Source organism: Ceratina calcarata, unplaced genomic scaffold, assembly GCF_001652005.2.
Source record: "Ceratina calcarata isolate Rehan_Ccalc_2016 unplaced genomic scaffold, ASM165200v1 scaffold267, whole genome shotgun sequence".
Taxonomy (NCBI): domain Eukaryota; kingdom Metazoa; phylum Arthropoda; class Insecta; order Hymenoptera; family Apidae; genus Ceratina; species Ceratina calcarata.
In genome coordinates, this window is record NW_017148872.1 from 166,620 (window position 1) to 180,438 (window position 13,819).

Sequence of the window (13,819 nt, forward strand, 5' to 3'; positions counted from 1 at the left end):
GTGAGCTTGTCTACATCCTATAACATATTTTCTTTTTCAAAGAATTGTAGGGTTGAGAGAAGCGTAATTTCAAATTTCAAGCTTGAGTGCAATCGTCCCGCCCCGTTTAGACCGACAAACTTTCCCCACCCGTTCTCCATCGCCATTCGTACTGCGTGCGTCGCGGCCGACTTCTGTTTCTATTTATCACGTCAGGCGCTAACATTCCTTCAAACCCTTATACGCACATAAGTATTACCGGCAATTACCGGTCTAGATGCTTAATTACGATTTACGACGCTTTTATTATTTGCCATAAGTGTTATAACGTGTAGCACTTGTTCGGCAATTACGAAATTCCGAGCGCACTGGTTATCAGGAATTCCCCACGTGGTTGATTGGATTTCGCGTGTATTTACAGTTGTTATGGACAATGGATAATAATTGTGATTTAATAAAGACGATCGCAGATGACCAGGAAGTGCCAGACTTCTCTGAGAATTCTGACATAGAAGATGATGTAAGCAATCAAAGAAAACATGGATAGGATTATTGTCAACCTTATAAACAAACAGTGAACTCATAACATAACTTGTAGCCTTGTTGATGAAGATATTCCCTCGCACAGTTTCAGCCTAGGAAGCAAAAGAAACGAGAGAACAGAGACTTCGATAGTAGCTTTAAATTCGTAAATGATGTCTCTGACTACAATAAAGACACATGGAACGATTTGAGCAAGTATATAAAACGGAAAGCGAAATCGAAGCTTGATGATAAAATTAAGAAAATCAGGAAAGGAGTTGAAAACGAGTTTCAAGTACGTACATTGAAATCAATATTAATAGAATAAAATAAGTTTATACATTATATTTTCACATCTTTCTTATAGAATGAAGTAGACGATGATTCTACTACAGATGTGTTAGGAATCAAGAAAGAAGATGATGAAATATCTTTGTCAGAAGATGAACTCAAGAAAGGTAATATTATCGATTTAACAGTTCAAAGTAAAAAGGCACAATTATTTCTCTTTATTCTAGACATATTTAAAACAAAGGAGAGGAAGGTTAAAAAGAAAAAAGTAGTGGAAGAAAATGATGAGGAAATAATCGACTTTGAAGAGTACTCAAACACAGAAACCCATGCAACATTTTACCAAATGAATTTATCGCGTCCTTTATTAAAGGTACAATTGAGTATTAACAAATACAAAATAACTGCGGTCTCTCTATCACATAAGTGTGACGATTTCAAGCTTTTATTTGCAGCAGTTTCAGATTAATACTAATTTTCTACTATGTATTGATTGAAGGCTATTGGAACTATGAACTTTGTGCATCCGACGCCTATACAAGCTGCCACTATTCCCGTTGCATTATTGGGTCGCGATATATGTGGCTGCGCCGCGACAGGTACCGGGAAAACTGCTGCCTATATGTTACCAACTCTGGAAAGATTATTGTACAGGCCATTAGACGGTCCTGCTATCTCTCGTGTTCTCGTACTTGTCCCAACAAGAGAACTGGGTGTACAAGTGTATCAAGTTACAAAACAGCTATCTCAATTCACAACAATCGAAGTGGGATTGTCAGTCGGTGGTCTGGACGTGAAAGTTCAAGTATGTGGCACTGAATTAAATCAAGTACTACTGAATTAATGTGTAACTGTATATGTTTTATCACTTCAAACGTAGGAAGCTGTATTAAGGAAAAATCCAGATATCGTGATAGCCACTCCCGGGAGATTGATTGATCATTTAAAAAACACTCCGACGTTTTCGTTAGAAAGTATCGAAGTACTTATTCTAGATGAAGCAGACAGGTAAATTAATATTCGGATTGTGTCTTCGATTTGTATTGAAAAGAAAACTATATCAATTTTATTTAAGAATGTTAGATGAATATTTCGCGGAACAGATGAAGTACATAGTGAAACAGTGTTCGAGAAGCAGGCAAACGATCTTGTTCTCGGCTACTATGACCGAAGAGGTGAAGGATTTGGCAGCCGTGTCTTTAGACAAACCTGTCAGAGTATTTGTAGATAGTAATCAAGACGTTGCATTTAATTTACGTCAGGAATTTATTCGGTAAAATGATCTGTTTCATATCACTGAGAGTAGTTTTTTAGTCTATCTGTTTAAATATCGCATGGAATCTCCTTAGGATACGAAAGGAGCGGGAAGGAGATCGAGAAGCGATCCTGGCTGCTTTAATTTGTCGAACTTTCCACGATCACGTTATGGTCTTCGTCCAAACCAAAAAACAAGCTCACAGATTACATATCTTATTAGGCTTGTTAGGTGTAAAGGTAAATATTATAAATAGAGAATTGCAATGATTAAAATTTATCGCACGCATTATTTCGGAAGGTCGGAGAACTTCACGGAAATCTCACGCAACCGCAGCGTCTAGAAAATTTAGCGAAATTCAAAAATGAGGAGATAGACGTTTTATTAGCAACGGACGTCGCCGCGAGAGGCTTAGATATTAGCGGAGTGAAAACTGTGATTAATTTTGTAATGCCAGCTACTATGCAGCATTATATTCACAGGTATTCATGCGATCTCTTTTTGTTTTACGAGTATTCGCTTTATAATGCACGTGTTTTTCGATTCATTTACCAGAGTTGGAAGGACCGCTAGAGCTGGTCGCGTCGGAGTGTCTGTATCACTGGCTGGGGAACAAGAACGTTCACTAGTCAAAGAGATTATTAAAAATGCGAAAAATCCGGTAAAGAATCGAATAATACCTCCCGACATAGTCGAGAAGTATAATAAGAAGTTAGAGTCTCTCGAACCAGATGTGGAAACAATTTTAGATGAAGAAAGAAACGAGAGGGAATTAGCTAAACTGGAAAATCGAACGAATCGTGCCGAGAGAATACTAAAAGATGAGAATAGTAAAGGCATTCAAAGAACTTGGTTCCAAAGTCAGAAAGAAAGGAAGGAAGAGAAAGGTTGTTCTAATATCTTATTTCTTTCGTTTTTACTTTTATAGCTCTACTGAGTTTATAGTACATAATGGTACTATGTATTTAACGTATATTTGTAGAAAAACTACTGTTAACGGAAAAACAACCGAAGACAAATAAAGTAAAGAAAGAACATAACAGAAAACCCCCAAACGTAGTTGAAGAGAAAAAGAAAAAGCCGAAGGGACCTAAGAAGGAAACTGCTGAAGATCGAGCTAACAGGGAATTGGACAAAATTGCAGCGTATCAAGCGAGATTAGCTAAAAAGAGTAATAAACAGAAGAAGATTCGAACGGTCGTAGAGGATAATCGATCTATGATGAATGGAAGAGGTATTTTATATCCCGTATTTTTCATGTTATCAAAAATTAGGATTCAGCTTTCTTTTATTGATGGTAATAATATATTATAGGAGCGACGAAACGGCCGAGATCTTCATTTGCCGCTGATCTGACAAACACGAATCAAAAGGCTGTGAAGAAAATGCGTTACGAGTAAGTTTTAATGAAATGTTACGTGCATAATATGTCTTCATGAATTAACATTCTATTTATTCTAGCGCAAACGTTAAAAAGAATCAATCCAAAAGAAGGACTGCTAAGTTTTCCAGCGGAAAGAAGGACAACAGAGCAACTTTTAGAAAACGTTGAACTGAATTGAATGTGTGTAACTATTATCTCATTAAATTCGTACGATTTTACTTAATTCGTTTTATTATAGAACCATTACAATGCGTCATGTACGTCTCACAGATCGACAGATGAATAGCATTGGTTACTTGTATGTTTCTTTCATGATTTTTTTTTCATCAGAATATATATACTTCGTATTCTATGACCTGTTTGAAAAATTGCAGTACTATGCAACTGAATACGTGAATGTTTAATGACACTGTTATAAAATGTATGGTAATTTGAATTTGTGAATTAGTTCGAAGTATGTCGTTTATTACCGACGATTGATTCATGATTGATATAATGCTCAGTGCGAGGATAATAAACAATGATCTTCGTGCGTATTAAAAAAGAGCAAAAAGAAATGCAGGAGAAGGGAGAAGTTATTGCATTGTACTGTAATTTTGGTGAAGAGGTAATAGGTATGTGTTAATTCTATAATGTGTTTATATAAGTTCAAACATTCATCGCCATTCACAGCCTCGTACACATTCATATTCTCGTCTTGAAGTTTAATACACTTTCAATGCTTATAATTTCTAAGAACTCTAACGTTAGAAAAGTAAATTTTATAAAACCTAGGCCCGTTTAAACTTATACGATTTCTATTCAAACTTGCATCCAACTTCTGTCCTAAGTTTCTCTTTATTTAACACAACTATTCGATTTCATACATCAATTATTCATTCCCTGATTTAAAAGTTATAATTATTAACAATTCGTTCATCTTCCTTTTTCTTACATTTTATTTAGAAGATTGAAAAAGATTAAAATGCCCAAATGATAATATTTATAAAAGTATTTCATACAATTAATGTTGTGCAGGATCTTACAATATAGAAAATACGTACAACCGCAAAATAAACATAGATTTTTAGTTTCATTCGAGACGCGCGTACGAAATGAATGTTAAGTACAGAAAAGCTTTTGGATACAAATTTGAATTAAAGCGGTACGAAGATTTTGTTATTTATGATACATTTACAATAATGACGGTGACATAGAAATAATTATCACGTGGAAGGGTGATGAATTAATTATGTACTCTCAATACTTTTGTATAACAAAAATCTTTTTAACGATTAATTTCCTCTTTCTTTTTATGTTACCGCGCGCTAGTCGTCGAAGCTATATTTATATGTATACACGTATTAGACACTATTGAAATATTTATAAGGACACCTTGTCTGAAATAAATTAAAAATTAACGCGGTCGCGCGACAACCAAATTTAGAATTATCGTACAAACAAATAATTTTACGAGAAAGCATACTAACGTCCTCTCATTCGAAATGATGTGATCGTTTAATAAAATAATAATAGTAATAAGACAATAAAAATTATTATAATTATAATAATGATAATCAGATTAATAGAAACAAACAATTTTGGATCACAAAGCCAATTGACACACATCCTCTGTATTCTCCAGAACACGAGCGTTCATCGAAGTCCAACAACATTATGTTGTTCCCTTCTGCATATGTGTATGTACGTATGTATATATAGATAAATAGATGGATTAGATAGATAGATAGATAAAGAGAGATTTGGTAAATATTCGTCTCGGCATATTTTACATAATAGACGTATCATATGATTTAATCTCTTCACTGAAAGCTACAATTTAGTTCAACGATTATCGTGCGTGAATTTCATCCATTCGGAAATACAAAAATTTCGTGTGCAGTCTTATTGATCTATAAAGTATAATGCGCATGAAATAGTATGTATAAATGCTAAATGCAAAAGTGAACAATACAATAATTGTCAGACACTTCGTTATGAAAAAGGAAGAAAGACCACCAGTTGAGAAACATTTTCCAAGAGCTATATAAAAAGATATATAATATATTGAGATTACATGGTTCTCAATTTCCAAAGGTATTTGTTACTCCTCTTCTTTTTCATCCTCGATAATACCACTGGTTTTCTTGACACACAAAGTATTTAGATAAAACAAAAACCCGCTCCCTTTTCTTTCTGGAATCAAGACAAACACGTCTCCTCTTTTTAGATCATCATGTCGATTAGATCACGAGCGTAGTTCACGAAATTTTTCGAATCGTAAGCTTAGATGTTATCGATACTATTAATATTTGACATTAATCGTAATCATTATCTTAACTCCTTACTATCTAGACATACGCGAACGAGAGGTTTTATTAACTGTTGTACATAATCAAAATATTCTGTTTTCTAATTTGTAAAGTATTTTTTAGATTCTTTAATCTTATGATCATCACGTTCCTTAAGTCTTTCCCCTATTTCTAACATTTTCTTGAATATAGTCCATTCACTTATTACTTATTTATCTGATTCCCTTAATGCCCTCTTCGTTGGCGGTTCTTCAATCTGAAATCATTATGTTCTCAAGATATCTGCATTATAAATAATAAAGAGAATCTTATAGTTTACATACTTCTTCCTCTAAACCAGGTAATTGGATTCTAGTTTCCGATGCTTCTGCCGGCTGCAAATAAATTTATCACATTATACACCACTTAGAGAACATTAACTATTAAATATATCAATTAATAATCCACTTTTTCAATCATTTTATCGCAATTACTCATTAAATTTCTATCATGTTTTGAGTTTTTATTTTACTGTTGACTTCATCTAAAGAAATTTATAAATTGTCACTCGCTAATCGCACAGTATTTTGAATTTAGACAGTGGACTTTCAGAACATTAAAAAAAGTGATTAGCATTAATTGATATACACTCGTTATGTATGAAAAGATAACTAAGTATACAAATGATCTACAAATAAAGACATTATTAACTGGTTTACCTGTGCATCAATACATTCCACTTCTCGCATCTGCAGCTTGAAATCATATTCATACATATTCAATTCTATTTTAAAACTATCGTTATTAGGTAAATGGGAACATAATATCAATCTTGCGGTTGAAAATGTGACATTGCTGCTTTGTTCATATAATATCTACATTTTTAATTGCTACTACGTTTAGGTTTTATCAAACTTTTAATTTGCGCGAAAGGACGTATTTCAATCTTGATAATGAAACTGATAAATTTAGTTGACTCAATCTTAAAATAGAAATGAAACAATTTAATTCGTCGACTCTTTCACCGAAAAATGTAGAGTACAGAGACAAAACGACATGTATTCACCAACCAAATTTATCGTAACGACGAATCACGTGCTTATGTCAATCATTTCATCTTACCCTTGCGTCTGTTTCGTTCGGCCCGATACCCACTTCTTTCTGTTGTTTAGACTTAGCTCTGCGCTGCGGCCTCTCGCTGATCGAATGCGCGTTGTGAAGCGAACCTTTACCTTTGGGATTCGACATGTTTATCTGCATCTCGGCTGGTAAATAATTCTTCGGGTTGGCTATCAAATCGTCCGTCCGCTTGAAGTACATAGTAGGAATACGCGTTTCGCTTGGGAATTCCTTCATATCAAAGTTCGTCGTTTTCGTGTATATCACATTCATAGCTAAGTCGCAGACAGCCCACAATTTCTGGAAGTATGCAAAAAAGTATATTGTCCATACCATTTTCCGCATACGATACGTTAAACAGTATGCATAATAAATTAATTACATAATTCATATTATTATCCTCTGGCTTTAAAGCGTCTTTATGACTTTTCATTCGTTCTATGAGATTTTTATAAAAACCATAGCAGAAATATTCGTTCTTTGTTATAAGAGGTTCCAATATGAACCACAAACATTGTTGTATCACTTTTAGCTGGCTGACCATTAGGTGACTCGTGAATTCAGGATTATGCGCGAGGATGGGGACCGCAAATACAAGCATATAGTCAGGAAGAATGTGAGGCAGTTGACCTGCAATAATAATTTATACAATATTCAAAATTTACCTAATACTTGATACGATAATACGTATTAAAAAAAAGTAACACCATTAAACAATATTTGAATAATGTCTTACTGTTTAGTTTCTTACCCATGGCCCGTTCAATTGTACCCAACGACAATGTCTTAACATAATCCCTCCTTTTATTTATATCAGTTTGCATGTACGTTTTCAAAACGCATTTTAGTCTCTTATCCTGTTCTTTTCCGGCGAGGGCATAGTAACCCATAAAGTCTAGCGGCAAACACTTATTTGGAATTCCTCTTCCAAGTCCTTTATGTAATTTACTACCGAAAGCTTCCCTCACTTGCGGGACTTCATCCTAGCACGTGAATTATTTTATTTTAAATGGTTTACATTTTAATCAGCTTTAAATTTATGCTCGCCGGGAAACGTACCACCATAAGTTGAGACAAATTGTAAAATTGTTCTGCTGTAAACTGATCACCCACTCCTTTCTGTTCACAGATTTTGAGCATCGAACAGCCTGCTTGTAATCGTAGCCAGCTCATTTCTGCTTTGCTTAAACGACCCTGCTGCAGAAGATCCCCTTTGTTCACCACGAACGCATTCAGCATCCTGAACGTTTTCTGTGCAGAAAGCACGTCAGTCTTCAGTCCTAGTAACCAGCGTGCCATGCACTTCAGACCTTCTAATCTACAACGTGTTTCCTGAGGTAATTGATCCTCTCTGCACCAATCACCTTCGATAGGTTCAGCTGCTTGTTCGCTGCTTTCTTTTACCAGCAACTCCTTGACTATCTGTAAATTCGTAAGAACGGAGACGACTCAAAATTCTGTACTATACATTAAATAAAACTGATTTCGAAGTAAATTTAATTACCTTTCTAGACACCATATTCTTTATTTGTACTTGATACTTTTCTGGTAAATTATAAGCTATGTGACCTAACGTGACTATAGATGTTCGATAATAGTTCGAGGTCGGTGTAAGATTGTTTTTAATTCTTTCAATGATCTCGGGGAAGATTGTATCATGAATATTGGTCATATTAACAAACAGACACCTGACGGCTTGTTTCGCCTGTTTCGACGTTCCCGTCACTGCGAATTTCTTGCATATCGGGACCATCAGATCCATAATATCTGGCGCGACGTCGCACAAAGGTTTGTACTTTCCTAAAAATGTGAAGATCGAGAGGACCAATGGCGCTACCATCTCGTCCTCTAACTCCAGGAGATGTACAAGTTGCGTTAGAATGTCATTGTGAAGAAAATGTGGACCGAACACAAACGAGAGCATCTGAAAAATAAGAATGGACATATGTTTAGTATGATTACTAATAAATGAAGTGATCGGTTTTATAAAATGATGGGAGCATACCACCAGTAACCTCAGACCCTTCTCGCCTGCGTTATTTGGATTGAGGCCGACTTCTTCTATTACATTACCGCCTTTCAAACAGTCCAGTACATATCCAATTAAGACCTGTTGAAACGTAACAATATGAACACAATTACAAAATACAAGACGAATTGTATATATTTACCCTAATTGCTTCTTCGTCGATTATTACGGAGCTAACTCTCTCTAGCAACATTTTTATCGTGTTGTAATACAAATTGGTCATAACAGGTTGACCCAACTTTTTTAGAACCATTGTTATCGTGTCTGCACACTCCTTGCACGATACGTTCGGCTGAATTATCGTTTCCATTCCTTGTAACAGTGTCGAATCTTTTCGCATGTGAGCACTGAATTTCTGCAAAAATTCTTGCACCTTCATAGGGTCTGGTAGAAAGCGAGATATCTGTTGAATTTTAGCTACGAGTTCCACCATGGCATCAGGCTTCTTTACAATCTCTAACCATTCGACTACTGCTCTTCGCACACTGTGATGTAACGTATCATATAAAAATATTTTCATATATTAAGTAAAGAGAAAACAATTAAGAATTGTCACGAAGCTGTACGTACGCGAGTTGATGTTTCTGTAGCTCTACAAATGCCTTAGACGCGTGATCGTCAATTGTACCTAATAAATGATACAATTTCTTCATTCTTTCACCGGCTGGGAGTTGGTAAGGTACTAAGCAAGTGTTCAATAATCTTTCCACTAACAATCTATCCTCCATGCCTGCCATATAATAACCATGTAATATTTTATCTTTTATCCAAGTAACAGCCTTTTTTGTTGCCTGTGGTACGTCCGCATCGTTCAAATGCTTTTTATATATCATAGCTAATCCCGTCATCGCTTCTTTTCTGATTTTAAACTGCAAGTACAAACGATCGTTAAACCGCCTTAATTCTTAAACAAATAATGCAGTATCTGGATGAAAAATCAAACGTACCTTTTTGTCTAAGGTTCTTTCTTTAACAAATTCTAACAAATCCTCGCTGTCCGACACTACTTCGAAATCCTTTCGAGCAGTGGCCACTATGGCCATAACAACTTCATATCTGACACTCTCGTCTGCATCGTGTTGTCTCAACTTCAGAGTATCAGTAATATCTTTTCTCAGCTCCGGGTGGTTCAATAAAAAATGCATTGAGTACTGCACACACTTGATGCGTATCGATACACTGATGTCGTTAAACCTTCCGAGGAACGCGCGCCATAGTTGCATATGTTGAACAGCCAGCTGTGATCCCTTTTCGGAGAACATTCTTGCCAGCAAGGCTACGGTACCCAATCTTTCACTCTCCGAGGAAGATTTCAATTTACATTCTAACTGTGGGAGGACGGACAACAAGACGCTTGGACATATGTGATTCAGTTCGTAAATCAAATCGTACACCTTCTTGCAGATTTGTAAACTTTTCTCCTCTTTACCCAAAATCAACACATGATTAAAAAACTAGAAATTTTAAAAACACGTCGTCGTTTTTAATTTGCTTATAGAATGACATAAAAATGTAAGTGTGTAAACTAAATCTCAACAGCATCTTCAATATTCAGAACTTAGTAAAAACATGTTCCAAGTACTATTAACAAGATACGAGCAATTCTCGCATAGTTGTAAGTTCTTCAATGAAACTGTTGTAAATCGTGAAGACAGTGTTGGGATTTAGTTTACGTATTAGAGTTCTACTTACTGCTTGAATGTAAGGTTCTAATGTATCGCTACACTTAATTACTAATTCCTTCGCAAGTAAATACGCGTTCTTCTTTTGGGTTTTATTTGGTTCTACGATATTCATAAGTATAATGTCCAAAAGCTCGTTACTGACGATATCCGATTCTGTAATGAGGGGACACAACACGTCCAACATGAAACTTTTCACTTTCCCCGAATGTTCATCACTAAAATTGTAATTGCAAAATGATTTATTGTTTGCTATTCATCGAAATATTCCACTCCTCAACCGTGTTGTACTCACTTTACTATCCTAAACATAAGGGAAAAGAGTGCACAAAATATTTCTTGGCAGTCTTCTAGTTCGAAACACATGTTAAATGATTTCACGTATGCCAGATTTTCCAAAAGATAAAAATATCTTTTAAAAGCAGGATCTTTGGGATCTTTCAAACCGGCCAATTGTTTAATCAGAAATAAAAATATCGTTTTCACCTGTAACAGATCAAAGATTCAATTTTGCTATTACGTCGAAATTAAAAAGATAGAAGATGAACATTTGCGAATTATTGAGGAGACATCTAACTGTGTAACATGTACCTGCTCCGCATCTTTATATGGAGCTTCTGGTGCGTAAACTCTTAACACATCAGCGATGCAACAAGCTATCAGGAGCTGTACATCTTTACTTTGATGCATTAAAAAATGTTCTTCCGCCAAATGTAACGCGAGCGGTATATATTGTTGATACATTCCCTCGTCTTGGCCCATTGCTTGTAACGTGTGAGCTAATGTCTGTTCAATAAATATATTAATATCAATTATCTTCACTTTATATGTATTTTCTTTCTTATCTAAAAAGACATTATACTTGTACATAGGAAAAGTAGATCTCGTTAGAAAATATACCTTTAGTCTTCTAATGAGTTCATCTGGACCTAGATCTTCGGTAACAGATCTGCACCCTTGCGGGTAAACTATTTCCGACATGTTTGCTAAATGACTCAACCAAATATGAGAAAATCTGAATCCTTAAAATAATCTAAAACACCGTCCAAATTCTGTAACAGTCACATAGTTTCGTCAGTTATCGTTCTATACCTTTTACTCATTTATTCTTTAACATCTCAATTATCGAACCTAAGTTTTACTATATAACAAATTTAATAACGTAACAAATAGTTAGAACGATGATATACAAGATGTAGTACATTGAAAAAAAAACAAAATAAACATTGAAACAAATGCATTGGAGATAAAGTATGAATTGCTATATCATTGTTGAACAAATATCTATTACAACTAAACATAATTCATATATATAACTGCAATGGCAAATAAATAATGGATAAATGTACTGTGTTCTATGATAAATACAAGAGATTTAACAGAAATTCGACATAAATTAAGAGATGAAAAAACAGGATTAGATTTTAATTTATATTTGTCTATATAAAAATGGGATACCAGCATTTTAAAAATAATTGTACTAAAACATCCGGCAGGTTATGTCTAGGAATCGTGTACAAATACATGAAAACGATGTAAACAGTATTATTATTTAACCCATTTAAGGAGGTGTGCATATTTTAAGATGCATCATTAAAGGAACGATATCGAATAACTACGTCTACCGGAAGATATATTACCTCAAGATATGCATAGGCACCGCAAGGCCTGTGACACTCAAAATATCAATAAAGCAAATATATGTGACGGTGGGATGCACGACACAATCTTAGTTTCTCGAGGTTCTCACACACTTTCGCGTTTTAATTATTACTAAGTGCGAGTGTACCGCCTGCGACGTAACTTTCGGAATTTTACGTAAATATTTCGCATGGTAAAATGATCAAAATATCGGCGAGAAACTGGCAAAATCGTTTTCGTAAACGGTTAAGCGTGTCAAAGGACGCGACAGCGCAACGCGATCGCCTGAAGTTACCCGCGTTTCATGAGGTTTACGCATACTTCACACCGAAATATATAGTTAAACAACATATTTATTAAGGTGAAAGAACCCGCGGCGGAGAAGTAACGGTAATTCTATTGGATGGATAGGATACTCGTTCAGAAAAACGTAATTAATTAGCATTTAAATAAAATTACAGACCTACGCCTGTGTCACATGTCCAGTTTGTATGAAAACTTTGAATACCTCCCAATGATGCGAAGTTTTTTCATAATTATAGTTATATTAAATAATTTCTATCAATCATATCCAACATCCTTAATTAATTAATTGAATAGCGTAAGTGGATATATATATTTACGTCGACGTTTGCCCAAATCACATAGTGTATGTGAATTACACATTTGCATTTAAACCGGAAATCCGGAGGTGATCCTCCTCTTCTGTTTAGCACACGCGGCGTGTGCAGATACTGGTTCAGCGCTGATTAGTTTTGTTTAAAAAGAAATTAATCATCTCGACCAGGAAGACAATTAAACAATGGTGTGTGATCATTTATATCATTTTACAGTTTAGATAAGATTTGTGTAAAATTTTATGGCCGAATTTAGCATTATCGTATAATAATTTGGAGTGTTTGGGTTATGTATTCACTTGACCACGCGGCTCGTAGTTTATGTAGTACTTCATCTCTTCGATTGTTTACATAAACGATCATAATAAATTCTTGACGTTTATTGGTTTTTTAATTTAATGTACGAAACGATATTTCAGGCGAGCACGAAAGTTGACAATCCTGAGAAACCAGGACAAGAAGTGACTCCTATTCACAGAATCAGGATCACATTAACTTCACGCAACGTACGCTCCCTTGAGAAAGGTAATCTACTTTTTATATCTTCCTTTTTATTATTCTCATTCAAATGTTTTTATCGTACAAATATATCTTTTTAGTTTGCTCTGAATTAATCAATGGAGCAAACAAACAAAAACTGAAAGTTAAGGGGCCAGTTCGTATGCCTACCAAGATACTAAGAATAACTACGCGTAAAACACCTTGCGGTGAAGGTTCAAAGACATGGGACCGTTTCCAGATGCGCATTCATAAAAGAGTTATCGATTTGTATTCACCATCAGAAATTGTGAAACAGATAACAAGCATTTCCATTGAACCTGGTGTTGAAGTGGAAGTTACAATTGCAAACGAATAAGCATTTCGAAACTGTATAAAGTTGTAATAAAAACATAAAATTCAAACCGTTTGTCTACATTCTTAATATGTATCCTTCATAAGATACAACTAATAGTATTTGAAATCCATTCCATATCTTATAGTTTATTATCGGTCTTATGCATTCACGTGCAAAATTAAGAGAGTACTGAAT

The 13,819-nt window shown here is 34.9% G+C and overlaps 3 protein-coding genes across 5 annotated transcripts; 2 read left to right on the forward strand and 1 right to left on the reverse strand.

Moving 5' to 3' along the window:
* Nucleotides 1-38: 38 nt before the first annotated feature.
* Rs1 (Dead-box helicase Rs1) lies at nt 39-8,038 on the forward strand. Its single transcript, XM_018021872.2, has 14 exons — nt 39-499; nt 608-796; nt 869-959; nt 1,020-1,165; nt 1,292-1,597; nt 1,673-1,800; nt 1,868-2,065; nt 2,142-2,286; nt 2,348-2,529; nt 2,603-2,934; nt 3,030-3,281; nt 3,362-3,443; nt 3,509-3,611; nt 7,950-8,038. The coding sequence occupies exons 1-13, from the start codon at nt 413-415 to the stop codon at nt 3,597-3,599; spliced, it is 2,229 nt and encodes a 742-aa protein (XP_017877361.1). The 5' UTR covers nt 39-412; the 3' UTR covers nt 3,600-3,611; nt 7,950-8,038.
* On the reverse strand, nt 3,645-12,561 carry pds5 (cohesin associated factor B pds5). Of its 3 annotated transcripts, none has more exons than XM_018021870.2 (17): nt 12,172-12,561; nt 11,432-11,583; nt 11,123-11,317; nt 10,827-11,017; nt 10,542-10,749; nt 9,797-10,303; nt 9,420-9,718; nt 8,992-9,334; nt 8,826-8,930; nt 8,325-8,744; nt 7,880-8,242; nt 7,572-7,803; nt 7,203-7,450; nt 6,824-7,120; nt 6,421-6,450; nt 6,046-6,096; nt 3,645-5,978 (listed from the first exon to the last, which is right to left on the reverse strand). In XM_018021870.2, exons 2-17 carry the CDS (start codon nt 11,510-11,512, stop codon nt 5,931-5,933), a joined length of 3,618 nt encoding a protein of 1,205 aa, XP_017877359.1. In that variant the 5' UTR covers nt 11,513-11,583; nt 12,172-12,561; the 3' UTR covers nt 3,645-5,930. The 3 variants fall into 3 exon arrangements, with proteins under 3 accessions (XP_017877359.1, XP_017877358.1, XP_017877360.1); XM_018021869.2 differs by having other exon boundaries at nt 6,421-6,456; XM_018021871.2 differs by lacking the exon at nt 6,421-6,450.
* A 304-nt stretch (nt 12,562-12,865) lies between these two features.
* RpS20 (ribosomal protein S20) lies at nt 12,866-13,691 on the forward strand. The gene is made up of 3 exons (XM_018021857.2): nt 12,866-12,977; nt 13,209-13,314; nt 13,389-13,691. Exons 1-3 carry the CDS (start codon nt 12,975-12,977, stop codon nt 13,643-13,645), a joined length of 366 nt encoding a protein of 121 aa, XP_017877346.1. The 5' UTR covers nt 12,866-12,974; the 3' UTR covers nt 13,646-13,691.
* Nucleotides 13,692-13,819: the final 128 nt, after the last annotated feature.

Excerpts from the sequence above, each read along its gene's own strand:
- Rs1 (XM_018021872.2), top strand. The coding sequence starts at position 413 with ATGGATAATAATTGTGATTTAATAAAGACGATCGCAGATGACCAGGAA. Across the intron at positions 2,530-2,602 it reads ATGCAGCATTATATTCACAG|AGTTGGAAGGACCGCTAGAG; the intron begins GTATTCATGCGA and ends TTCATTTACCAG. Across the intron at positions 3,444-3,508 it reads GTGAAGAAAATGCGTTACGA|CGCAAACGTTAAAAAGAATC; the intron begins GTAAGTTTTAAT and ends TATTTATTCTAG.
- pds5 (XM_018021869.2), bottom strand. The coding sequence starts at position 11,512 with ATGTCGGAAATAGTTTACCCGCAAGGGTGCAGATCTGTTACCGAAGAT. Across the intron at positions 10,304-10,541 it reads TAGAACCTTACATTCAAGCA|TTTTTTAATCATGTGTTGAT; the intron begins GTAAGTAGAACT and ends TAAAATTTCTAG. Across the intron at positions 8,931-8,991 it reads TCGACGAAGAAGCAATTAGG|GTCTTAATTGGATATGTACT; the intron begins GTAAATATATAC and ends ACGTTTCAACAG.
- RpS20 (XM_018021857.2), top strand. Across the intron at positions 13,315-13,388 it reads CGTACGCTCCCTTGAGAAAG|TTTGCTCTGAATTAATCAAT; the intron begins GTAATCTACTTT and ends ATATCTTTTTAG.